The sequence below is a fragment of the Thalia democratica genome, chromosome 6 (genome assembly GCF_965202585.1).
Source record: "Thalia democratica chromosome 6, ktThaDemo2.hap1.1, whole genome shotgun sequence".
Taxonomy (NCBI): domain Eukaryota; kingdom Metazoa; phylum Chordata; class Thaliacea; order Salpida; family Salpidae; genus Thalia; species Thalia democratica.
The window spans coordinates 14,101,703-14,128,732 of record NC_139170.1 but is presented as its reverse complement, the minus strand read 5'-3'; the positions used below and the strand labels follow the sequence as shown (position 1 = coordinate 14,128,732).

General features: G+C 27.5%; 3 protein-coding genes across 3 annotated transcripts; 2 read left to right on the top strand and 1 right to left on the bottom strand.

Annotated features, from left to right (window-relative positions):
• The first annotated feature begins 1,044 nt into the window (after positions 1 to 1,044).
• Positions 1,045 to 2,753, top strand: LOC145838284 (ubiquitin-associated domain-containing protein 1-like). Its single transcript, XM_082945853.1, has one exon. The coding sequence runs from the start codon at positions 1,063 to 1,065 to the stop codon at positions 2,158 to 2,160; it is 1,098 nt and encodes a 365-aa protein (XP_082801979.1). The 5' UTR covers positions 1,045 to 1,062; the 3' UTR covers positions 2,161 to 2,753.
• An 834-nt stretch (positions 2,754 to 3,587) lies between these two features.
• Positions 3,588 to 7,167, top strand: LOC145838360 (activator of basal transcription 1-like). Its single transcript, XM_082945936.1, has 4 exons — positions 3,588 to 3,698; positions 4,675 to 4,844; positions 6,208 to 6,382; positions 6,620 to 7,167. The coding sequence occupies exons 1-4, from the start codon at positions 3,637 to 3,639 to the stop codon at positions 6,912 to 6,914; spliced, it is 702 nt and encodes a 233-aa protein (XP_082802062.1). The 5' UTR covers positions 3,588 to 3,636; the 3' UTR covers positions 6,915 to 7,167.
• A 3,757-nt stretch (positions 7,168 to 10,924) lies between these two features.
• On the bottom strand, positions 10,925 to 22,464 carry LOC145838281 (uncharacterized). The gene is made up of 9 exons (XM_082945850.1): positions 22,357 to 22,464; positions 21,157 to 21,279; positions 20,777 to 20,933; positions 20,397 to 20,639; positions 18,743 to 18,976; positions 18,331 to 18,449; positions 17,918 to 18,125; positions 17,318 to 17,490; positions 10,925 to 11,203 (listed from the first exon to the last, which is right to left on the bottom strand). Exons 1-9 carry the CDS (start codon positions 22,449 to 22,451, stop codon positions 10,954 to 10,956), a joined length of 1,602 nt encoding a protein of 533 aa, XP_082801976.1. The 5' UTR covers positions 22,452 to 22,464; the 3' UTR covers positions 10,925 to 10,953.
• Between the last annotated feature and the right edge of the window lie 4,566 nt (positions 22,465 to 27,030).

The window sequence follows — 27,030 nt, the reverse complement described above, 5'->3', positions numbered from 1 at the left end:
CTATAATGCTAAATCATCACTTTACATCATTTGCATAATTATGAATGAATAAATTTCCAAAACCTTACAACTGCAGCTGAACCATACATAAAAGTACAGAAAACGTGTTTTGCATTTAGTTTATGAATTAATGGCATAGGGAGAGGGGGAAACACCTTCTTTGAAATTTGATTTTATTATATATAGTATTTACTAAGCTACAAGATGCTTTTTACAGATTTAAAAAATTCAAAATAATTTTTGAGATATAGCCGGTCTAAGTAGGAAGCAACAATAGGATTTTTATGGGAGGCGCAAACTACAACAGCAAAAATAGACTTTTTCACTAAAAATCTATCTTCTACGTTTTTTAAGAAAACTACCTCAAACTTTCACAAATGTTTCTTGATATATTTAAAAAATTCTGTCAAAAAGAATTTTATATAAAAAATAAACAAAACACATTTTTTAATTTTGTTTTGACATAATTTTCTGTATATATCAAGGAACATTTTTTGAAAGTTTAAGGTAGTTATCTCAAAAAATGAAGGGGAAGAATTTTAGTCATTTCTACTTATTTACCGTTTTTGTTTGCGCCTCCCATAAGGATCCTATTGTTGCCTTTGACTTTGACCAGCCATATCTATAAAATTATTTTGAATTTTTAAATCTGTAAAAAGTATCTTGTAGCTTGGTAAAAACTATATAAAACAAGATCAAATTTCAAAAAAAAAAAGTGTTTATCCCCCCTATGCCCTTAATATACTAGTCACAATATTGATCTTCTTGTAAAATTTGTTAAGTTTTCAATATAAAATCAAACTAAAACTTAATTGTAGGTTTAAGTCATCTAAAGATTTTTTGGGGTTTAAGTTTGTGAAAATATTTGGTTTTTTATGCTGTCTTTTGTAAACAATTATGACTGATTCATATAAATTATTACTCTCGTTTTTTATTTATTTTTAGATTAGTTCAATTCAAAAAAATTAAACTCTTGATAGAATCAGTTTATTTAAAAATAACTTATGTTATTTGAATAAATATTTTATTTTTCTATAGTCTACTAGTTAAGGTTTTACAACTATGTCTATGGAAGTTTCTCAATCAATGTGGCTTAATGTAAGAGATGTTTATGGAAAACAGTCACAAGTGAGTTTTGAATCTGATTCCAAGATTGAAAAATTAAAGGAAAATGTCATGAAACTCTTGGGAATAAATGAAAATGAATGCAAGTACAAACTTGTTTTGGTAAATGACACAATGAGGTCATTGTGTGACTCGAACAATGCAAAAGATGAAAACTTAAAAAATCAAAACAACCTGCTGATAATAAAAACTCCCAACCACAAGCTGCCTGTTGCACCCAATCTAAACAGCAGTGGAGTGTACGATGCTCCAACTGAAAGCCAAATACAGGAAGCCACTGCAGGCATCACTAGCAGAAGCCGCTTGCCTCCCAGAGTTTCTGTCAGCAACGACAGCACCACTTCTCAAGTTGAACAAACTTTGAGGAAGGTTCTGCTTGCCCTACTGGACCTTTCCTACAAGTTTATGCACTTTGAAACAGATGATGGTAGCAGCGTTCCGAAAAAACCTGTGGTTGACAGTCAGAAATTAGAAGAGTTGGTCAACATGGGGTTTTCTGAAAAAATTTCAAAACATGCCCTGTTGCTTTTCAACATGGATAAAAAACAAGCAATGGAATGGCTTCTGAACAATCCACATGACGAGGTCAACATTGAAGAGGAACCCACTACAAGCACCTCTTCAACCGCAGTAACTTACAAGTACAGAAGCAGAAAGAAGTCTTTTGTTCCAAACCAGAACCACTTGGCCAACTTGCTTGCAATGGGCTTCAGCAGAGATGACTCTGTGCTGGCGCTCAAAGTGAGTGGTAACAACGCCAATGCTGCTTGTGAGTGGCTGCTTAGTGACAGACCACCGTTTGATGACCCAGATGCCAGCTTGTCACCAGACTGTGAGTTGTACAAGTCTTTGCTCAGAAACCCAACCATACATATTGGCCTGCACGACCCAAAAGTAGTTGAGGCGCTTGAGGACATGGTAGAAAACCCATGGAGGCGCAACAACTGGGCTTATGAAAGTGCGGTTGGAAATGTCATACTGCAAATATTGAAGCTTTACAATAAGTATTCTATTACATCTGAAAATGTAAATTGAAATATTTAAACAACAAACTATTTACAGGGTGGCCACTAAACCTTGGATCCTGGAAAATACTGAAATTTGAGAAATAATTAAAAAAAACACTGGAAAAACCTTTGTACTAAAATCAATGAAAAGCTTGGAAGTTTTAAACAATTTTTACACGTTAAATAGTAAAATTTTTATACTGCACAAAAAATTTATCATATTGATAAAAAAAATCAAAAGGTCATCATAAGTTTTTGTATTAACAAATATATTAAAAGTAGCTTAACAATATTTTATCAATATTGTTCTACTATTTAACACACACTTTTACCTTAAATTTTAATAAAAATAGACAAAAAAACAAGTACTTTCTAAAACCTGGAATAAATTTTGAAAACTTGGAAAAAATTTGCCAAAAAAGCAGTGGCCACTCTGTTTTTAAACTATCAATACATTTTAAAGATTGATTAGTTATGATTTATTACTGCTAAATGAATTATATTTATTATATGAAATAACAATTAAATTTTAAACTGTAACAAAAAAATTTTTTAGTTTTTTTTGTTTAACTTTTTATTAAATAAGTTTATAGCTTTTAAAGCTATTCATTTGTCTGCAAAAAAGCTATCAAGCTCTATGAATTTTTGAATGCTAATATAATACTTTAAAAAAATGTATAACTATATAAGTTTTAATAAGATTTAATTAATATAATCCAAAAAAATATCTAAAGTTTTAATTTTTTTTAATGTTTCACATATTAAAGGTTCTAACAATGTAAGACTTAAATTAAAAATATAGGTTTAATTTAATGAAGTACACCTTTGAAAAATATTTGTATAAAACTTTTTGCTAACTTCTGATTTTTAAAACCAACCTCTACATATTGAAAAACTAAAAGCTTGAAAGGTTTTGCTTTTTGTTCAAAATTACACTGCAAAAATCACTAAAATTTGATTTTTTATATTGATTTTGTACTAGTTTTATAAGTCTATTGTACTAGTTTTATAACATATATTTAAATATAAATGGTTATTTATTTGCTTTTGGTTATCTTTTATTATATTATCTAAAAGTATAAAAAACTGATGTGATTGAAATTTTTGTTTTAAGTTTAAAATTTTATTTAAGTAAAAATTCATCAACAACTTTCTTTAAAGCACAGTTTTGTTGTTTTCTTTGTATCTGTAGGTTTTTCATAAACAACTTATTTAAGAAATCAGTAAAATTATTATAATTAACTTAAACAATGTTATTTTATTCTGTAATATAGTTTTTTTTCATATTTAATGATGTTAATGATTCTTACCAGCAAACTTATTAGTTTGCCTTAATTAGTTGTAATCAACTAATTTTTCTGTCATTAGTGTTAGTTTTTTTAAAATCTGAAACTACAACTTATGATAATGCAGTCAGTTTTTTGTTAAACTACAATAAAGTCTGTATGTTTTTTAGAAAAATTAAAAAAAACTTGCTTTAAGCAATTAATTACAATTGTACAAAATGAGTGATACTGACACAACTAAAGAGCTTTCTGAAGTAGAAGAAAACAACTCAGAAACAAAGTTAGTTGAATTAATTTGTCTTTATAAAAAATTATAAGATAGTAGTTAGATTAAGATTTTTTTTATACTGTAGTTGGTATAAATTTAGACTAAACACAGGGTTGTCAAAAAACCTGGAATTTGACAATTAAGGCTTAAAAACCTGGAATTTGAGAAATTTTGAAAAGAAACGGGAATTTTGAACAAATATCACTAAATTAATCTGAAAAAACTTAAAAATGTTTAACAATTTAATCATGTTCAGTAGTAAAATATCGATTTGACACAAAAATTCTATCATATACATATAACAATTTTTGTCATCATCAAATCTTTTTTTATTAAAAAACAAATATATAGTAGCTTTAGAGTATCTTTTCTATGTTTTAACACTATTTAGCACAGTTTCTTAACTAACTTTAAACTAAAAATAGGCCGAAAAATGTGTACTTTTAAAAACCTGGAGGAAATTTTAAAAACCTGGAGAAAATTTTGAAAACCTGGAGAAAATTTACCAAAAACATCTGGCAGCCCTAAATAAATAGAAACTTTTTCAAAATGAATATCCCAAATATGTTTATGGTTTTGTATTGGAGTGGGCAACGTTTGGTTCGCCAAAAATTCTTGGCCTACACTTTTTTATTAGCTACAAAATATCTTGTAATATTCAGATGAAATTTAGTTTAATAGTATTAACTATTTTGAATGTTATCTTTATTAAATTTTTCACTTTAGTGCTTACTTCATTATAGTTTTACTTTAAAAGGTTTTGATATTTTAGTGCAATTTTAGAATTATGTGGCACGCCAAGATTTTTTCATAAGTTTTAAATTTAATAATATAATAGTTTCCAAAATTTTTTTTGTATATCTGACCACCCTTAGTTTGATAAAAAAAATCATTTGATCCTTAACCGACATTTACCAATTAAACACTAAATATTTTGTAGTTTTACTTTTAATGATAAATTTATTATTTGAAGCACCAACTATTTAAGGTCTCTTCAACCGGCAGCTGAAGGAGGAGAAGGTAAATTCAAGAAGCCAAGAGAAAAGGAGCCCGGAATGATGTATTTCAGCTACATACCGCCGGGCATGACTCCCAAGATCGTCACTGAAATATTCAAGAAGCACGGAGAGGTCGGCCATGTGTTCTTCGAACAAACAGGTATTAACAAATACATTTGTTTGAGTTTGTTTTTAAATGCCTGTTTTTCATCAGTGAAATATTATATATTATCTCTTTAAAACTTACTCTAGATAATACGAATGGCTAAAAACAAAAACACTTTATTTAAATCCAAATAATTGTAAAATTCTAACCATAAGAAAAGAAAACCGTTTGACCCGGTTGACCTACTAATCAATAACAATTATATACCAACAGTTGAAGTTTTTAAGGATTTAGAAATATATCTATAAAAATTTAAAATGGAATGTACACATAAATTATTTATATGAAGTTGCACAAATTTCATCCCATCAAATATCAAAAAAAAAAATTAATTCAGCTAATATTCTAACGAAAGTATTTAAAATATACGTTCGTCCTAAGCTTGAATACAACACCCAAATTTGTGTTATTCATCCTAATTAAAAAAAGACATTATCAAAATTGAGTTTGTGCAAAGCAGTTTTACCCGTTTTATATGTAGTTGTTGAAACATTTCCAATAAATTATTTAACTTGGATTGAAATCTATTGAATATAAAAGATGGAAATTTGGTTTATATACTCTTTATAAAATTATTAATAACAAATATATGGTTTTTTAGTCAATTTTCTAGTTTTTCCCATTATAAATATTAGTTAAGAGGAAATAATAGACAAATTAAGTACATAAATAATTTTAATAACAGTCAGTGGCAAGGTTCATTTTTCTCAGAGCAAAGACTAAGTGGAACAAGTTACCACATAATCTTTGCTCTGTTAAAAAATGAACCCTTGGATGTGGTATCGTATGAGAGAGCCAAACACTTTCGCTTAAAACTAATACTATAGATATTAGCGAAGTTCAATAACTTTCCATTAAAAACAATTAAAGAAAAAATATATAATTTATCTCATCTAAATTAAGTACTGATTTTTTCTTTTTTCTATTTGTAATATTAATTATTTTTACTTCCCTACTTCTCTACCCTAACAGAATATTTATTAACTTGTATTAATTTTGTATAAACATTTATTTATTAGGTTATACTTTCGTATGGTAGTTCATTTATTTTATTTATTTTTCTTTGTGCTTAGTTATCGCCTTTTATATTGAGCAAATAAGGTTAAACTTATTAATGAGTTCTTTTTAGTTTTAACTTCGTTTAAACTTTTGTTTATTTTTATTTTTTTGGAATATATTGATGCTCGAGTTCTAAATTACCCAATAAACAACATAAAAATGATAATATAAAATATTGCTGGGATTTGTGCTTCACTAATATTAGTTTAATTAATATAAACTAATATTAGTTTGTTGTATATAAAGACTTAATTATTACCTCCCCACAATTTTTATTTTTTTTTCTTTTTTGAAACAGACAGACAACGAAAGAAACAGAAAGGCAAGTACGAAAGCGGATTCTTCAAAGAAGGCTGGCTCGAGATGGGAGACAAGAGGCTGGCGAGGAAGCTGGCCAGCTCGCTCAACAACACGCCTATTTGCGAGGGAAAACGATTCAAGAGCTACCTCTGGTCCATTAGGTACCTGCCGAGGTAAATTACAAAACATGACGACCAATATAACATGCAAATGTTCATAAATAGGCTGATTTGTATAAGCAATGAAGTTATCGCTTAATGTTTATGTACTTGAATAGCTCGTTTTTGCCAATAACGTTGTTATTTAATTTATGAAAAATTAACATTCTTACGCACCTGGGATAGTGAGATTTTACAGCGTGTGTTCCCGCTTTTTTTTTCTGCTGAATCAGCACTTTTTATCGTTAACAGGTTCAGGTGGCGGCATTTGAAGTCGCAGCTGGTGGACAAGATGGAAAACGTGAAGAAGCTGAAGACGGTGGAGATGACGCAGGCGAAGAAGGAGGCCACCATCTTCGCCAGGCAGATCCAAGAGAGCAAGAAGATCAACAGCATCAGGGAGAGGAAGGGCGACGAGTGGAAGCCGAAGAAGGGCGGCGCGCAGTGGCAGAGGAAGACGGTGGAGGAGATGAAGAGGAAGAGCGGAGGAAAAGACCAGGAAGTGACGAAGAAGAGGAAGAAGATGGTCTCCTCTATTTTCACGTAGAAATATTTTTGTCACGTATAGAGAAATAGTTACTTAGGATGCTTTTGAGTTTTTAGTTAAGATTTCTAGTTTAAAATAAAGTTTTTATATGTTCGAATTGGTCAGTAAAAATAAAATTGAATTTGAAAAGTAGAAAATTTTTAATTAACACGTTTTTAATTTGAAGAATAGTTTTATTTAGGAATTTACATTAGCTTAAAACATGTTTAACATTTAAATGAACTTATTACCAATGTGTCTAAAAATATTATAAATAAACCTTTCTAAAAAGTTTTCAGCTTATTAGCTATTTACGCTATAGTTTTTCTGGAATTAAAAAAGCTGTTTTTGAATAAGTAATGTTTTCATTTTTTAAATACGTTATTTAAGAATGTTTATAAAATGTCACTAGTTTATTCTTACTTTATTGTTAGAAAACAATAATATTGTACTTTTTACTTAAACTAGCCTAGAAATTTGTAGGTACTTTAGTTTTTTTTAATAACTAATTCTATTAAAAAAAAAGTTTTTTTTCTATTTTTGATTCAAAAAAATATTAGATATTTTAAATGTATATTTTTAAGTATAGCACACACACTGAAAACAAATACTTAAGTTTTATAAAATAAAAGCTAGTTTTATTACTTAATTATAGAAGTTCAAATGAATTTAAATGAAACTAGTTTTATTGAAATAATATAATACGTTTAAAAAAAAATCTGGTTATGGTTTCAGTTAAATTAAGGGGAAATGAAATTTATAATAGCAATAATATAGTTTTTATTTAATGACTAATCTTTTTTTCTGCAAACTTTTTTGCTCTATACATTAGCAATATTTTTAAACTGTCCGAATTTTACTTTTAAGTACGTTGAAAATGTTCTTGTTGTATGTGTTGCTATACTTTTGTCATTAAGTTTTTTTATAAATTAGTCGCAGTTGATTCTTTGTGGGGTTGCTGTTAAATTTGCACGAACGTACAAAATTGCACGAAGACATTTTTGCACGGGTGAAATCTTTTTAATTTCAATTTTTTGTTTTTAATTTAGTTTTTTTTTTTTACTAAAACTGTTACCCCTTACCCTCGGTTTGTATAACCATCTGATCTATAATCATAAAGATCTGACCTAGGGTCATTATAACTAAAAGGTCTCTAATGGTTATGAGGGGTAAAGGACATGTTAGGGGAGCGAAATAGGGAAGTTAAATGTTATAATATCTTTAATGCACTACGAAAACTAAATAATTGTATAAATGTTACTTAGTTTAAAACTTGTATTATAAATATAATATAATGTTATAATAAAGGTTAATTAATTCTTATACATAAATTAACTTAACGGTATTAGGAAATCTAAAACTAATAAAGAAATTTTTCGAATTGTTAAAAAACTTACTTTAACTTAAACTAAAAATGTTCTCCGCGTTTAATTTCAAAACGTGTGATTTTCTCAAGAGCTTATTTATAGTTTTTTAAGATAATATAAATATCAAAAAATATATGCTTAATATTAAGTATTACAAACTTTAAACGGTTTTAACACGTAACCTCTAAAAATCTGTAGGAACTATTTTTATTATAATGAACACATGTATACACCTACTTTAGCTTTTATTATTTCATTACAGTATTTATTTTTTTTACAGAACCTATTTGAAGTGTGTAAATCCGTTAAACACTTAAGTTTAGTTTTTTTTTTTATTCTTATTTTTCTTAGCAATAACTTTTAATAGTTATGTTTTTATTTTTACTATCACTGTTACCTCTTGCCCTCGGTCGGTAAATTTTCTTTTTTTGTTAATTTTTAGTTTATTTTAATTATTTTATTCTGTTTTTTTTTTACTCTCGTGCAAAATTGACCTTTGGTGCAAAATTATTTTCGTGTAATTTTGTTCCCTCCTGCAAATTTGTCTTCCTGCAAAAGTATCTTCGTGCAATTTTGTGATCTCGTGGAATTTTTTCTTCGTACGATTTTGACCGTTCTCACTTAAGTGATAAGTATGGCCTGACAACAAAAATATTTGGTCTACTACGTATCTTTTCGCTTTATAACACTTTGTGCAAAACAAACAAAATATACCTTTTTTATATTAATTTTAATAATTTTGCAGAACGCTTATTTCTTTTTTAACAAATCTGGTCTGCTAACTAGAAAAGTTGCCTGACCCTACGATACTATGTCTGTAATTTATAAACCTCTAGCTCACTTTTAAATTACTTATCGCCAGAATTAAACGAGGTAAACAGTTAAAAATAACAAATATTGAAATTGATAACTATTAAGAAAAACCTTAAATTTTGAAACAGTATTATACAATAACTAGGAATTCAAAAATTTTTTTTAAATCTACTCATTCATGTTAAAATATTTTGTGTTATTGCTTATTGAATATTCATGTTAAAATATTTTTGTCCATAATAAATTGTGAATTCAATTTTTTAAATGTTAGCTATGAAATTCACTACTTTAATAAAGTGTTGAATAACACATATCTGTGAACATAAAGAAATATATTTTTATTCTAACCTTAATTTTTGGGAAGATACAAATTTAGAATGTTTTCTATTGCTATGAACCAACATGTAAAAGAAATACAACAAGAAACATTAGTTGAAAAACTTCTTTAACATAATAATAAAACAAAGCTTCTAATATTTTTTATTAAGATACAAACAACTGAAGAGTTTATTGGTAATTTTTACTACCAGTTTAACTGATTATTGAAAAATAAGCGCTTAAAAGTTTGTTCCAAGGACCTGGTGTACGAAAAAACTTTTCGGTTGTTGAATCATACACAATGAATAAAGTTTAATATCTTGTCCAGGACAGTAAAACTAGTTGCAATTATGCTAAAATGACATAGTATTTTTTTAAAACTAGCATTTTTATGTTATCCAACTTAGTCTTCTAAATCGAGGTATTGAAGCTTGGTTTATTCTAAAGCAGCAGGTATGTAAAAATTTAGACTAAAAATGAAATACTTATTACATACGAAATTTAAATTAATAATCTTATTGATAAAACTAATTAGTATAAACAAACACAAACTTAAATCTAATTACGTATTAAAGCTTGTTTCTGTGTATAAGGGCTAAGGCTTTAAAACAAAGTTCGGCGGCATTTGGTAGTCGCGGGCCAATTTTCGATAACAAAATATATACAAGCCGCAAAATTTCGAATTTAGTGTGAACTGTATCTAGCACCTTTTTCTAAACCCAGAAAATATAGTGTAAGTTTCTTAGTCTTTCGCTGGCCAAAATTGCATGTTCATGGGCCGAACTTTTACCCTTCGGGGGCTTTAGTTTTCTGAAACCTGCTATAAAATATCTAACAAGAAAAAAATTTAGAGTTTAAAGTTAATTTATATTTTTTAGTATAATAAAAAAAAACTTATTAGTTTTCGTTTATTCTATTTAAGACCAATAAACAATTATATTACTGGTGATTATACAACTAAAAAAAAAAATCTTATCATCTTAGGAAAATGAAAAAATATGTACGTACTTTTTATGTAGAACTATCAACTTGTCCTGGACAAGACATTAAAAGGTATCCGTGGTGTACAACTCGATAACCTTAAGGTTTTGTCGTGCACCAGGTCCTAGGACCAATTGTTTTCAGGGCAATTTTCATAGTTCTATAAAAAATACAGTATTAAGTGGCAAAAATCTAATGTATGTTTGATTTTATTATAAACCTAAAATAAATATCACTAAAATGGTATGACTCATAATTATACATGTATTTAGAACTTTTTGATTTTGTCTAACTTTAAGTTTAAAAAATATATATCTTTAAAGTATAAAAGTTTTAAAGTACTCTAGTTTGTTTTTTTTAAGCAATAACACATTAGCTTCAAACTAAAATTCAGAACAACTGTGTTATTAAACTATGTTAACAAAACGACGTACTAACTTAATATAATAATGTAAAACAAAACAAAAATAATCTAAATATTAGCTCATCCATAGAATGTATAAATACTCGAACAATATAAGATGCCCAATAAAATCTAACTTTATTAAAATAATCATAAACAATGTTGAAAAAACAATTATCTAAACAGTCCACGTTCTTATAATGACACCCAGTTTTATGTTTCCGCCGTTCGATAGGTTGAGCGCCTGCTGGAAGTCGGCATCCGATATGATGTTGTCTATCGCGTAGTACTCCTGTCCGTTGTGCGGTCCGTGAAGCTTGGACGGTGGACCGTGGGGCGTTCTGTGCGGGCTGATGTTGGGACTGGTGCTAGGTTTAGAGCCTTGCTCTTTGACGTTGGCCGGTGCCGAGCTCGATAGTTTGTTTGACCTGAAAAGTATTTTGTTTGTCGTAGCATGAGTTAAGCAGTTATTTTAAGTATTTTAAGTTAGATTAAATTAAAACGAAAGTTGAGCGACTTAGAGTAACTGCAGTATTTAGTACGAACATTTACATTAGGGTTACAATTGTTATACATGTAAATCATAAAAACTTTAAAAAAATCATCTTTTTTAACATAAAATACGGATTTGGTTTTATTCTCATGCCATTTTTTTTATTCAGAGAAGCTTTGTTATGGTCGACAACTTTAAATGAACTAATACTTATAAATTAGTTTATTGATGAAAATAAAAAATCAACGCTCAACTATTTCGGCCAAGCTGATGTAAGGTAGACCTTTTTAGTCATCGAACTGCACACCAATTTTAATTACACTACATTTAGTAATTAACAAGGTTTATTTATTGAAGAGATAGACGTTTAATGCACAAATTAGTTTTTATTTTCACTCTTTAACAAGTGTAGCTGTTGGAGTATTAAATTTTTAGTAGTTTTTTGTAGGTTGTTTCATCAAAATATGCAATCAAAGTTTAGGGTAGCGCTTACCAAAAAAGTCACTACCACACGTATAGTACCGTAAGACTGTAAAAGATAATTAAAAGCAGCTATATTATATTGAAAACTTATTAGAACAATAATTATACATAACAAAAAGTGTTACAACTTAAATGAGTAAAACAACAATTTAAAGGATGGTGCAATTAAAATAGCAGCATTTAAAACAAATTTGTTGATTTCAACAAAAAACTAAAACTTCTAATAGGTTCTTCTGGAAACTTTGTATTTTTATTTTCATAAGCAAAAAAATCAAGTAAAAACAAAGCTACTGAAAATTTAACAGGATTGAAGATGTAAGAAATTGAACCTACAGAAGAAAATTACTATTTAGAAAAGTATAAATAGTACTATTTGTATTCAAAATATTCTATAATTGAGTCAAAAGTTTTACTTTAAGCTAGTAAACAAAATTTTCGCCAAATACTGCTTTTGTAGTACGTACTTAAAAGCTTTTATAACAATTTAAACAAGGCTGTTATTAGTCTCGTTATGTTTTTTGTTTTTCCATTGATAAGCTTAAAAAAAACTTTCATATATATTTACCATTCACATAAATACTTAAAAAACTTTTGTAGTTTTAAAAAATAGTTTTGAAAATCCTCAAATATTATTTTATCTTATGAAAACATTCCTGTAAATCATAAGTATCATAGCTTTATAAAGAAGTCTAAGTGAATAACAAAAAACTTTAAAATTTTTTGATATTATGGTAAATACAGAAATTGAAGCTGAAATTAAAGCTTTGATTGAATGTTCCAAAATAGGAAAACTGTTGAAAGAAAAGTTGATTGCGTTTGGATGTAGAAAAGACAATGAATTCAACTCACTCCAGGCTGATATTTGTAGAATAAAAACTGAGTATAATGAAAAAAGTAAAAGCATTGAAAAGAGTATTGTTGAAATTCAGAATGATGACAAATATGTGATGTTTAGTAATAGAGTTATTTCTTTAGAAGAAAAAGTCACAGAGTTACAAAGAAGTTTTTTGGAATTCAAAACAGAGTTTTCTTCCAAATTTGAAAAGTTTGAATCAAAGTTTTCTACATATGTTGATGCAATGGAAACGATGAAACCAAAAGACTTTTATTCCAAAATCAATACTAAAATTAACAGTTTTGAAGCAACCTATGCTTATATTGTCAAAAAAAAGCCAGTTGAAGTTCTTACCGACATAAACAATAAACTCGATGTTGTAAAAAGTAAAATAGAAGCTGATAACGAACAAAAGCAGATTGATAAAAAAAGATTAAATATAATCGTATTTAATATTCCTGAAAATAAAGGTGTTCCTCAACTTGATGGCTGCAAGAAAGATTTCAAAGTCCTACAAGAAGTTTTAGGTGAAAATAAAATCGAGAAATACGAACTAAAATCCTTATACCGTATAGGTAAATTTGAAGATGGAAAAATCAGACCTATAATTGTAAAACTCAATGACAAAAAGCTAAAGAAAGACTTATTAAACTGAGAAATCTCAAGTATGTGACAAATGAATTTGAAGTTAAAATCTACATAAATCAAGATCGAACCATTGAACAAATGAAAAAATTTAAGAAGCTAAGAGAAGAATTAAAAAGAAAACAAGTTTTAGCAGAACAAAATAATCTCAACATAAAATATTTGATAAAGAACAATGAGATAGTGGAAGCTACGAATCATCTTTTTCGATTCGACACCCAGAGGCTCTGGGATTAATAGGACAGACTGTAAGTCAGACGTTTTAAACTTTTATAAAAAATTGAATCTATCTGCTAGTTCTGATAAGATTAATCAGTCTTCTATAAATAGTTATATTAACAGTAATTTAAAGATTTTTTATACTAATATACGATCTGTTTTAAATAAAGTTGATATTTTAGAAAACTATTTATATATGAAAGATATTGACTTATTTTTTTTAACTGAAACATGGTTGAATTCTAAAGTCAACGATGCCGTTATTTGTCCTCGTAGTTATAACATAGTCCGAAACGATAGGATAAGTAGGGGTGGAGGTGTTGCAGTTCTCTACAAAGATTCCTTTAAAGTTTTTACTGTTAAAAATGATATAAACTTGATTAATACCCTTGGTTTTGAATATTTATGTATAGATGTGATTTTTAAAAAGACTAAACTAAGATTTTTGTGTATCTACCTTCCTCCACTGGCTGCGAAATGTGCCCCAACTGTTAAAAATGTAATTAAACTGATTAAGTTGTTTTTGCCGGATAGCTATTTTTATTTTGTTCTTGGGGATTTCAATCTGCCAAACATTAACTGGAGAATTCCTTATACAAGCTTTAATGAATCCCATGAATTTTTTCTTGATTTCTGCACAGATATTTTTTTAACTCAAGTAATTGAAAAACCAACTCATAAAAGTGGAAACATACTCGATTTATTAATTTGCAACCATTTGGGTTTAGATAGAATAACATCTCTTTTAACTAGCTTCCCATTAACAACCACGTGTGACCACAACTTGATCTCATTTAACACTAAAACTGAAAGTCAAAAAATACATAATTCTAAAGTAGTTTCATATAATTTTAAAAAGGCTGATTTTAGAAATATTAACAAATACTTATCAAAAATTGATTGGACTTCATTATTTAATAAATCAAAAAATCTCCAACACTTTTATGACCAATTTGTCGACTTAATTCAAACTTCAATTAAACTCTTTATTCCATCTTATCCTAAAAATAACAAATGCAAAAAATATCCATCTAACATTATAAAATTATTTAAAGAAAAACTTATTCTTGACAAAAAAAGTAAGAAAAATAAATCATTTTCCAAAGACTATAAAATTAAATCAAAAGAATATGAATTAGCTGTTAAAAAATACAATTTAGAATATGAAAAATCCTTCTACACTAACCCAAATTTAAAAAAGTTTTATAGCTACGTTAAATCTAAAATTAAATTAAATACTTCATTGCCTCCCCTATTTGATCACCATAAAAACAAAACAGTAATTTCAGATTTTGAAAGAGCCACACTCTTCAATATAAATTTTCAAAATGTATTTAAACAAGATCAAAATCATCAAAGTTTTAAGCAACCTAAAAAAACATGCAGTAAAATGAAAAGTTTTATCATAAGTTCTGGAGACATTAACACATCGACGAAGCATCTTAAAGATAAAAATATTAGAACGCCAGAGAAAACTCCATTTTATTTTATTAAGCATGCTATTCCATCATTAGTTTTTCCTTTATTATTAATTTTAAATTGCTCCCTAGCATTGTCAGAAATACCAAAACAATGGAAAACATCTTATGTAATTCCAGTATACAAAAAAGGTATCAAACACGATCCATTAAATTATAGGCCAATATCCTTAACCAGTACGTTTTCCCAAATTTTTGAACACATTATTTCCCAAAAAATATTTAACCACCTCTTCGACTTTAATTTATTAACACCAAAACAATTTGGCTTCGTTCCCCACCGATCATCAGGAATTTAATTATTAACATGTTTACATACTTGGATAATAACTTACTTAAACAATGAATCAGTCACAGTAGTCTATACTGACATCAAAAAAGCTTTTGACTCTGTGTCACACATTAGATTATTAAAAATTATGACTCAATATGGTTTTGGTGATAACTTAGTGAATTGGTTAAGCGAATTTTTAAATAATAGGACACAAAGTGTACTCATTAACAACACATTATCAGATCCTCTAAAAATTCACAGTGAAGTACCACAAGGTGGAGTCATTGGTCCTCTTCTCTTTTTAATTTACATCAACGATATCACTTTTAATACTCACATTAAAAGCGAAATAAGTCTATTTGCAGATGACGCAAAAGTATTTAGCAAGTCAGAAACTTCTTTACAACTAACATTAGATAATATTCACGAATGGCTAAAAACAAGAAAACTTGATTTAAATCCAAAAAAATGCCAAGTTCTAACCATCAATAAAAATAAACCCTTCTCTATTAACCTTTTAATTAATAAAACTAAAATACCAGCAGTAAAATCTTTTAAAGACTTGGGAATACATATATCTGAAAATCTAAAATGGAACAAACATATAAGTTATTTATACAAAATTGCTCAAAACTCATCATATCAAATACTTAAAAGTTTTAAGACCAGTTCTGCTAGTATTCTCACTAAACTATTTAAAATCTACGTTCGCCCTAAACTCGAATTCAATACCCCAATATGGTCACCCTATTTAAAAAAAGACATTATTAGGATTGAGTCTGTGCAGAGAAATTTTACCCGTTTTGTTTGTATTAGATGCAACATTTCAAATACCTCATACAAAGATAGATTGGTGAAACTCAGATTGGAGTCTCTAGAGTATAGAAGATGGCAGTTTGACTTGATAACACTTTTTAAAATTGTTAATGGTAAATATAGAGAATTTTTCAATCAGTTTTTTGTTTTTTCTAGGACCAATTGTAATTTGAGAGGAAATAATAAAAAAATAAAATGTAAATTTAACTTTAATAACAGTCAGTGGCAAAACTCTTTTTTCTGCAGAACAATAAATATGTGGAATAGGTTACCGCAGGATGTGGTTTCGTGTGGGAGGGTGGAACAATTTCGATTAAAACTAAAAAAATTCGATTTAAATAATATAAACACAAGTAAAATACAGTGATTAACGAATAAAAATTCATTTTAAAATATTAGTATCACTAAGATCAATTTTTCTTCCTTACGCCTTCCCCCTACAGATTATAAGTTTTTATATATAATTTTTGTAAATGTGTAATCTTTTCTAGTCTATGCATAGGTTTTTATATTAGAATTTATTTCGTTTTGTTCTATGTGCATACTAAGTTATTATTTATCGTACAGGACTACTTGTTTGTAATTTTTATAATTTTTTTTTTTACTGTGTTGTTTTTAGATTTTAATTTTCATTGAATGTAATTTGTTTGTTTCTTTTCTCGTGTGTATCGTTTAAGCGGCTCGGGTTTTAATGCCCGAGTCCGTCTTTGCACAATAAACTCCAATAATAATAATAATACAACTTTTTTATACTTTTTAAAGTTATTTTGTTCAGTTTGCTGAGGTTTAAAATACGCTGTTATTGATCTAAGAACTTATTATTTTCGAAAAATCTTATTTTAGTAGTTGCTTTAAAGAATGTTTAGTAAGATAATAAAAAATAATATTTGAAAAATTAAAAATAAACTGTTCGTGCGCGCGGCTTAATTTTACTTTAACTTTGTTAACTCTATTGACCAAATTTCACAATAAAACTACATATATAATAATGTATAACTTTTAAAAAACTTTTTAATGCATATTAAATTAAGTTTATTTTGTAAAGATGTTACTTTCTTAGTTGTAAAATAGTATTTTGTCTTGTATTTTTTAACTCTTATTACGCGAATTAACCGCTTGTCTTCTGTTTAAGTGATGTCTAGGTTCAACTTTTGACAATAAGGAATAAAAAATAAAGCCAAAAGGGTGTGTTATAAGTATATCAAATAAATAAATTTATGTAAGCTTATAATAGACTTTATTTACTTAAGTTTAGTGTAAACTTAAATCTGCATAACTGTTTATAAATTCATTCCAAACCTTTTAGCACCTTTTATAGGGGTAACGTTACCGACGAGTGAATTGCTTCTTATGGTTGAAGAGTCGAAAGCTCTCAACAAACAAGCTTTTCTTCTCAACCTCATTTGAACTCCTCCGCTTTTCTTGTATATAAGAATTGAAACATACACCTTCATGTCATTTTCTAAAGGTTTCTGTTTGTTTTTTTAGTAACTTAAAAATGTGTAAACAATAATGAAAAGTACACTTAAAAACAACTGTTGCTTAATTTCCAGACCTAAAGCTTGCATGTTTTTATTTTGTTAAAAAGATATACAGATAATTTAAAGTTTGATTTTTAAGACAAATTTAAACTTTCATGATGTACTTTTTTTAAAAGCTTTGACATTTTAAATGTTGTTTTGATAACTTTACTTCTTAGTTACTAAGTAGCTTTAGTTTTGTTAAACTCATTTTTTTATAATCAAATAAAAATGGTATTCACTGTTAAGATTTTCCAAAGTACTACAATAACAAAGTTATATTGATCTGTCAAACTAATTCAACTGATACCTACATGACTGTATGCAACATTTCTCTATATACTTTATCTTATGTCCAATGTATAACACTTAAACTGACCTTGAGTATGATGACAATGTTGACTGTGTCGTAATACCTTCTCGGCTGTATCTCCCATCTCTCATCATCGTAATACGACGAACTCGTGTTTCTCTTCATTCTGTTCGGATTGTAAGTTATTTGCGTGCAGTGTCTTGTATTTGTGTAGTCACGTGACAAGTACAAGTCTTCTTGGAAGGATCCGTTTTCTTTTATCAGTATCTGGTACCTTTAAAAGTAACTAGTTTTATATTAAAACATCATCATTATTATTTAACTTTTAGAAAAGTTCAAAACTGAAACTCTAAAACTTGTGCTTTCTTAGATTTAATTTCATTAAATACTTTTTTATTTTTAATATTTTTGTCATAAATCTGAAAGATCAGCTTGATAAAACTAAATTAAAAATTTTATAAACATTTTTTGCTTATCACCTGTAGGCATCACTAAGACATGTTTTCAGTGAGTTTTTAAAACTTTTACCAAGTCCACTTTCTTCCACTGCTAAAAGCTGTGCTCCAGTCATTTGAGAAAACCTTATCTTTTTCAATGTCTGTTTAAAAAAAAAATTAAACACATGATGTTGAAAATTGAGCATATTAATGCCTTCAGATTTACGTTTTAAAAACTGTTAATACTGCTTAACTTCTAACCCAAAATGCTTAATTTAAGTATGTTTTAAACTATACTTATGTATTTTGAAATTTAATGGAAAAATTTAAAACTTTAAGATTACAACAATTAATTTTGACTATCCTCTAGAGCTCTCAAATAATGTTACATACCATTTGTTAAGCATAGAATAACATTTCCATTTTAACTCAATTTAAAACCAAAGCAGTCAACCTTTTTCATCTTCTCCTCCAGTATTTCCTCCTCTCCGTCCTCCACGTTCTTCCTCTGCACGACGAACCACCGCTGCAGGGCTTCGTACAAGTAGAACTCGTCGGGAACCAGCAAGCAGTTCGAAGCGAGTATGGCGTCCACGCAATCCAGCGGAAGCAGGATCCAGTCGTTCGATTCGATCAGGTCCGTCACGAAGTCCGATATCGCTCCGTTGACGCATTTTTCCGTCAGATCCTGAAAATTTATTTTTGTATTTGTTTGTTGTTTAGTTGTTTCAAGCTAGCAAACGCAGTATAACTTTCTTAAGTTGTTTTTGATTATTTTACGACTATGTACGATTCTTAAACGTTTTCACTTGCTTTACTTCGATAATTGTCCAAAGCTGTTTTGTTTTTTAATGTTTTTATTGCATTGCAGACACAAAATATTTGAATATGTTCAAAATAATATAAGTATAACCAAAAAAGGTTAAGAAAATTTGGTGTTAAAGTTGAAAAAAAAATCGACTCTTTAAAATTTTGTCGCATTTTTTATATGCTTTTAATAAGAAATGCGTTTTGTATAAATTTTTGATTAAACAAAGTAATGTATATAACTGAAATATTTTCTATAAAACTTTAAGTTTCAAGCCTGCATGAATTTTATAAATATCTCAATTTTAACAAAAAAGATGGTTACAGCCTTTTAAGTTGGCAAAATATTAAAATATCGGAACGTAAAACAGTTTTTTATTAAAAGTATAAACTAGAAAAAGTGGTTTAGTTTAAACTCATAACGAAGATTAACATCAAGAGATAAACTTATTCATAAAGTGTAACACAAACACAAATAAACTTAAATTAAAGCTTTCTTTAAAATATTAAAAATCTTCTTTTTGTATATTTAAAACTAATTGATTGTTTTCCTTAAAATTAGAAAATAAAACACAAATTTGTATTAACTTTGCAATCATTTCTCGAAAGCTGTAAGCATTTTAGCGAACAGTTTTTATAATTCGTCAGATAAACACTTTAAGTACTTTTTGAAATAGATTTTGCTTAGTTTGTTTTAAAACTTTTTTATGTTAATTACAAACTACTTACTAATACAAAAAATATATTTTGTATCTCAGTATATTAACTTTCTTAATAACATTTAAAATAACAAAACATAGTATAAGAAAAGTTATTAAATATATTTAATTCGTCAAAAAAAATGTAGTTTTATAGAAATCGAACGAAAAGAACATGCAATTAAAGTAGCATTTTAATGTAAAACCAATAAAAGCGCATTCAAAAGTTTAGTTTCATTTAAAAAATTAGTTTTTAAATTATTTTTTGAACTAATAAAATTTCATTACAAAATTATTACTTTTTTTAATTGTTGAACTTATGCCAGTGAAAAGTATTTTTGTATAGTAAAACTTTAAACTAAAAATCAGTTTTAATATAAGCTATTTTTTTTTCAAGATCATTTAAATTACTTTTTATATCAAAACACACAGCTATTCCAAACTCTAACGCATGTATAACTTCAACTTAACACATTTATTTTATACCAATGCAAATGTAATTTTTATTTTCAATTAAATTAATCTATACTTTTCAACTTGAATAAATACAACAAACGTATATAAACAAAATAAACCTACATACAAAATTTCAAAAACACCAACATGTAGATTGTACCGTGCAGCGCACTTGAGCCACCGCAGCGAGATCTTCAGGTCGCCTTCTTCAATCAGGTTGTAAATGTACGAGTCGCAGGCGCACCTCAGCGCTTGAACCCGGTACTTGCACGCCAGCACCAGCAGGGGAAGCGCCGTATCGAGGCTGAAGGAGATCCTGCCGCAGTAGAAGAACCTCAGGAACTCGCCAAAGACTCGCTCGCACTCTTTTGTTTCTTCCAGCTCAAGCTCCTTTAAAAACAAATAAAAAAGTGTTTCAATCGCTTGAAATTAACACGTTTTTGTTGCTTTGTTTTCATTTAACTTTTTTTAAACTACTAAAAGTGTATTACTTTTGGCTAGTTTTAATCAATTAAAACACGTAAAACTTTGTCAAAATCAGGACATTCACTAGTAAGATTTTCATTGCTCATCACCATGTCTCTGAAAACATCGGATTGAGCTGCAAGAGCAAGTTTGTGCGAATAGTATCTGCTCTCACCAACTAACAGAACAACATCACTTAAATCTGGGTTGTCGAAATATCTAAAGGTGAGCAGAAGTATTTTTAAAGTTTAAATTCCAAGTATTAAAACCACTACGTATGTATTTTTTTAAAGTTTTTTCTAAAAAACTTTTTAAATTTAAAAATAAACAAGTAAGTAAATAGTCAAAAACACGTTTAAAGACATATCATTATAGCGCATTGAAACTACTTATTAATACCTAAATTAAACATACGTCTTAAAAAATACCAATAAGAACAAACCTCATGGTGTTGGAAGCGAACGAGAGAAGATCGCCGACTGTGTGGCACTCGATCTGGTGGGACTCCAAGTGAGACGTCTCCTTCGAAGAAGAGCCCTGGTGCATGTTCCCAACCGAAGTCGAACTGTTAGTTTTATAAAGTGTTTTTACTACGTACAAGTAATCACTCGCCACTTCTTTATTCGCAATCTCAAAGCAACACCCGTGCAGCGGTTTAAACCGTTCAAAGTCCAGGTCTACTGCACAATCTCCGTGGTCTCTGAGTGCTACGGGTACGCTGCACGAGACTAAGGTTTTTACAAAAATGTCATTTTTCAACTTGTTTTGAGTAGCGTTGTTCTCACAAGAACTTTCAAACTCGTCTTCTCGCTTGAATCTCGCCAACCTGACTGACTATTTTTTATCTTGTTGCGAGGTGGAGCGTTCTCTGCCTGAACTATTCTACCTAGTTGAAACTCGAGGCGAAGCACAGCTCGTGCGTTTTTGTGACGTCACGACTCTGATCTTTTGAAGTCATTAAAACTTCTGTTGTGACGTCACTGCAGTCAGTGTACACGATACTCAGCTGCTGCCCTGAATTATTGAACATTCTAAATTTTTAAAACTAATTTATAAAATTTTATTGATCCTAGTCTAGCTAGAGAAAAAAGAAACTAAACTGTAAAGTGTTTTAGAACTTTTTTTATTTAATTTTATAATTTAATTTAGTTAAATTAGTAAGAATAAAAAGAAATGGTTTTTTTTAATTACTTATTTTAACTTGCTTGACTTTCTTTGTATTTATATTGACTACTTAGGTAGGTAAATACTCTAAGTGTCACTTGAAAATTTCAAGTGTTCCTAAATTTATTTTTCATATTACGTGTTGCATGAAAGTACTATAATCTTTTAATTTAAAAATAAATTATTAAAAGCTCATAACTTAAATACTATTTATATATATTTGACATATAATATATTTGAAAAAATAATATATTTAAAAAAAACATATTTGACTTTTTTCCTACAAAGTTTAAAGTATTTCTATAATTTAAATGCTAAATACTAGTTATAATTACTAACTACAGAATTCAATAAGTAATAGTAACTAGTTGTTAAACAAAAAAAATCTAGTTTTACTTTAAACAATCTTAAAGTGTTAACTGAAATTAAACCGACCTAAAATTTTAAAAGCTTTAAGAAAGTAACAAAATTTCCTAACCTTCGTTTTATTCGAAAATCATTTGCCTTCATTGGCAAGCTTAAATTACTTCTAGTTTTTGACAACCTTTGCGAAAACGGTTCGTTTGCAGTCATAAAGTTATTTAGGGTTTGTTATTCTTTAAAGAGTAAAAGCTTCTGAAATATTTAGAAGTAGAATGACCGCATAATCGATAAAAAAATTACAATCCACTTAATAACTACTTGAAACTTTTTCCAGGGACGGCTTTTGTTTCAAACCGGTTTTTGAAAATACTTGAAATACGTATGTTAGCTTTAAATTTTATTTCAACATGCCAAAGCTAACTTAATCGTAAAATGATTCCTAACTTGAGTTAAAAAACTGAGTAAATACGAAGTAAAATATTTTTTGCAAACATATTTTTAATTAAAATCAATAATAAATTTGTCAAAAAAAAATAAACTTTTAAATAAAAACGAAAAATACAGTTTTGTTTGATTAAAACTGACTTTTACGAAAAATCGATACAGACAAAACATTACGTATACAAAAAACAAATAAATATATAAACAACAAAAAAAAATTGTTTTCGAAGTTGAAACGGAGTCCGGTGCTCTCGGGCCTCTGTTTGCTGACCCCTGTTTTTTATATTTTCTGTTTATAAAGGCTTTTAAGTTATATACACACAATTTATTCATAAAACTGTCTTACAAAAATTAATGCCTTTTCAGTTAGTTTTGTTTTATTTAAATTAACTGCTTTGTTAAAAAACTTTAATTAGTAGTTTTTACATACTGTGTTTTATTTTGATTTTGATGATATTTGATGGAACTTAAGACCTCTTGTTGATAATATTCATAAATCATATTTTGACTAATAACTAATAATCAATTTTTTACTTAAAAAAATGGCTTTTTAAAATTATACTTTGTACTTGTTATTTAAGTTTAAGTGTCTATTTTAAAGTATTCGCTGAAAATATTTTTATAGTGTCTTTGAATAACATATTTTTGCATGCTTGTGTCTTTAGCTTTTATACATTAGTGTGATCGTAAAAAAACATCAATAATATTTATTCTAAATTTAATTACTTCTTTTATTCTGTTAAAGCTAAAAAAAGTATTGATTTATCTTTTCTTTTTTTTTAAACTTACACTGTTTTTAGAAATTAAGAAGAAAAATAAACTTATAATTTTATTTGAAAATAATTTTTATTTTCTCGTATTTTACATTTTTAATGCACCCACTAAGTTTTTAGTGTAAGTTATTTTAAGCTCGAATTAAATTTTTCCAAATACTTTATAGGAATACCTAAAAAGTGGTAATAAAGTTTTTGTAATCGGGTTCTGTAAATGAGGTCAACTCGCAAATACGATATTAGGCGAGCTTGCAGAGTTTGTACATACTATATGTTTAAAAGCATTTAATATTTTTCAATCTTTATAAAAATATAAAAAATTTCGAGTTATGATGTTTAGAGGTACGATATTGGTTTAAAATAGTAAAATTAAATTCATTTTACTAATAAAACATTATATATGATGCTAACTAATAAAATATTATTGAATTAAAAAAAAAAATTGTAGAATTAAAACAACGATGTTTTTTAAGCTTGCCTCGAAATTTTACATTATTCGTATTTAAGGTATGGTTAAAGTTTATATTTGAAACTATCAGTATTAAAAGTAAAGGAATTAATAAAGTTTCTTTTTGATTGTCAATATAATAGCTTTGGTTTATTTAATCTTTGTCCCATTAGCTGTAAAGCAATATCGACGTTTTTGTTGGTAAATTTTAAAGTAAAATTTGATAATTGAATATCTATATAATTAAACTATTCATTTAAACTAGTTTTAAAGCTCTAAAGTGTTAACTTGATGTAATACTTTTAAGCTAAATAAACAAGCACTTTAAAAAAATAAACTCATGATTTTTAGAACAAAATTTTGTTTTGTGCACTCTTTCTGTGTTTGGGCTATTAAAATTAAAGGTCAGTCGTGACCATAATAGCCACTCATATTTGCTGATTCAGCAAAAAGATTTTTAAAAAAATGTTGTTATTTTAAATTTTAACCAGCAAAAATTTGTTTTTATGCTCAACTTTCATTATGTTTAAGTAAAGTATGAGTTTTGAAAAAATTAACAAAAGCTTTAAAAAAACTTGTTAACTTAAAAAAAATTTGCAATTCAGGGTGACCTATAGCTTTACTTTCCCTTTGTTTGTGAGAAAAATTTGCTGGTATTGTATACTTATTTCACCACATATTTACTTTGTATTATGTTTAAGAGATTTTTAAGAAATAAAAACTTTTTCAATACTAAGTTAAGCCGCTGATATTTGTATTTAGTTCTATCCTTAATAAAGCGTGTCATTTAGAATTAAAGTCTACAGAATTTAGTTTGCCTAAACTTATAAAGAAAGTTAAAACTAAATCCATTTAGAAAAAATATTTAGCATTCTAAGAAGATAGTGTTGCAACATAAACTTATTAGTTTAGTTTTTAAATTCTGTCATAAAAACAACAAACGTCTGCAATCTTGAGTAACTTTATTAAGATATTGTTAATTTTGAAATCGAATACCAACAACGTTAAACACATTTTCTAGCATTCAATACATATTTTTTGAATTTTTTCGTTATATTCGAATTTTTACAACTATTTTTTATTCATTTTACAGTATGAGCTTCTTTGGTCTTCGTGTTTTGCTGAAATATAACAATTTTAACATTAAATAGTAGACAAGTAGGAATTAACAAATTCATTTATTAAAAGTAAGCGTAAAGCAGTTTATCATTTTTATACAATAAGGACAATTTATTATTTTCTTATAGAGGACTAAATGTGTTGCTGTTTTTTACTGCATTAAATCAAACGTATATAAAACCTGTAGATTAAAAATAAACGATACAGTATAATAAAAACTACAAGACATATAATATATAATTTGATATAAAAAGTACATAAGCTTTTTAAATCTAAAGAACTTTACTAAACATAAACGTTTTTAATAAACTAGTTGTTGCATATTTGTAAACATATTAAGGTTTAATTGTAAGTTACGCGTTTCAAATAAAGAAGCTCAGACAAAAGTGGTGAGCTATTTTTAATATTTGTTTCTAAAAGAGCTTGATAAGTAACTTGTACAACCTGATAAAAAATACATAATATAACTTATTTAATACTTTTTTAATGATATGCGTATAATACAAGACCACTTAAGTTTGCAATTATCTCAACATTATTTTATACTAGCTCTGATTTATTTTGCTTTTCAACCTTTGAATATCCTTAAGATCTTAATTAACATTAACTAACTTTATAGTTTTATTTTTACTCTGTAGATTATATGACGTGGTGTACGTGGTTATAAAGACGTGGTGTACGGTTCGATAACCGAAAGGTTTTTTCGTACACCAGGTCCTTAGACCAAACTGTTTGAGCGCTTTTTTATTGTTCAATAAACAATATATGTAAACAAAGTGTTTTCTATTTTTGGATAAAATTTCTAATGTAATAAATACATATATCTGGATATATATCCGGAATATATCAGGATATTATTTAATAAGCGATACTTTAAGATATATAAATGAGATAAAATAGTTTGTATTTCAAATTTTAAATCCAATGTTTAACATACTAAAACTTTAAAACTAAATTCAATATACACCTTTTATATACATAAAAGTTCACCTTCGTCATCAGAAAAATTACTTTTCAGTCTTTCATACTCTTCAAAATTCGACTTGAAACTAACTGAAATTTGTATAACATACTTGATTAAAGTGTGACTCAGCGATTTTAAAAAAACTTTACAAGAGTCTCTTAAAACTAAATAACTTTGTTAATATTTTTTCATGTTGTATCATTTTAATAGCATTTTTTTTCGATTTAAATCTTCTCTATAAATAAGCATTATTTTTAAAACTTTTAAAGTCTTCAATATCAGTTTGGTCTTCTTCTTTGATTTCTCATTGGAGTACTGAAACAAACCATAGCCAACCAAACGATTATGAAAATGCAAAGTTTGAAATTCATCTTAGTTGTCTTAACCTTACCTGTGCAATGTTAAAGATATTAGACACTCAATTGTTCATCGTATGGTTATATGTACTACTTATTTTTTTTTACAGTTGTAAGCAACTGATTGGTTGAAGCCGACACAAGCTGCACACACAGCTAGGTAGTTGTTAGTGTGCATAACACAGACAGAAGTGCTTAAAATTCGCTTACGTTTAAAGTTAATTAGTTCTTGTATTAAGTCATGTTCGAACAAACTTAGCATTAGTATCAAGAAACTATATCTAAATAGTTATTTACTTGTCTTGAGTTTTTACTAAAATTTAGAAGAAATTTTTGAATATTTTATTTGAATCAAAAAGTATTTATAGTATTGTCTTTTTAAGTATAAAAAATAGGTTACGAAATGACTACAGTTTAACATAGAGATTTTAATTAAATTTAACTTTATAATTTTACAATAATAATTCTTAATATTCTTATTTATACAAATTTTAAAAACATTGTACATTTGTACATTTTGTACAACTTTTATAACGTTTAAATAAAAAGTCTACAGTTTTCTTATTGTTTAAAGGTTATTAAATATTACAAAATTTTTGTTTTTAGGATTTTCTATTTGATAAAACAACACATTGGTTTTTATTCTTTTACTATACGAGCGAAGTATTTTACACGATAGAAAAAAAGT

What these genes read in the sequence shown, in the direction of transcription:
- LOC145838284 (XM_082945853.1), top strand. Translation starts at nt 1,063, where the DNA reads ATGTCTATGGAAGTTTCTCAATCAATGTGGCTTAATGTAAGAGATGTT.
- LOC145838360 (XM_082945936.1), top strand. Translation starts at nt 3,637, where the DNA reads ATGAGTGATACTGACACAACTAAAGAGCTTTCTGAAGTAGAAGAAAAC. An exon ending in TGTGTTCTTCGAACAAACAG is followed by an intron (nt 4,845 to 6,207) that starts GTATTAACAAAT and finishes TTTTTGAAACAG; the next exon opens with ACAGACAACGAAAGAAACAG. An exon ending in TCCATTAGGTACCTGCCGAG is followed by an intron (nt 6,383 to 6,619) that starts GTAAATTACAAA and finishes TATCGTTAACAG; the next exon opens with GTTCAGGTGGCGGCATTTGA.
- LOC145838281 (XM_082945850.1), bottom strand. Translation starts at nt 22,451, where the DNA reads ATGACTGCAAACGAACCGTTTTCGCAAAGGTTGTCAAAAACTAGAAGT. An exon ending in TTCGCTTCCAACACCATGAG is followed by an intron (nt 20,934 to 21,156) that starts GTTTGTTCTTAT and finishes GCTCACCTTTAG; the next exon opens with ATATTTCGACAACCCAGATT. An exon ending in TGTCTTAGTGATGCCTACAG is followed by an intron (nt 18,126 to 18,330) that starts GTGATAAGCAAA and finishes TTACTTTTAAAG; the next exon opens with GTACCAGATACTGATAAAAG.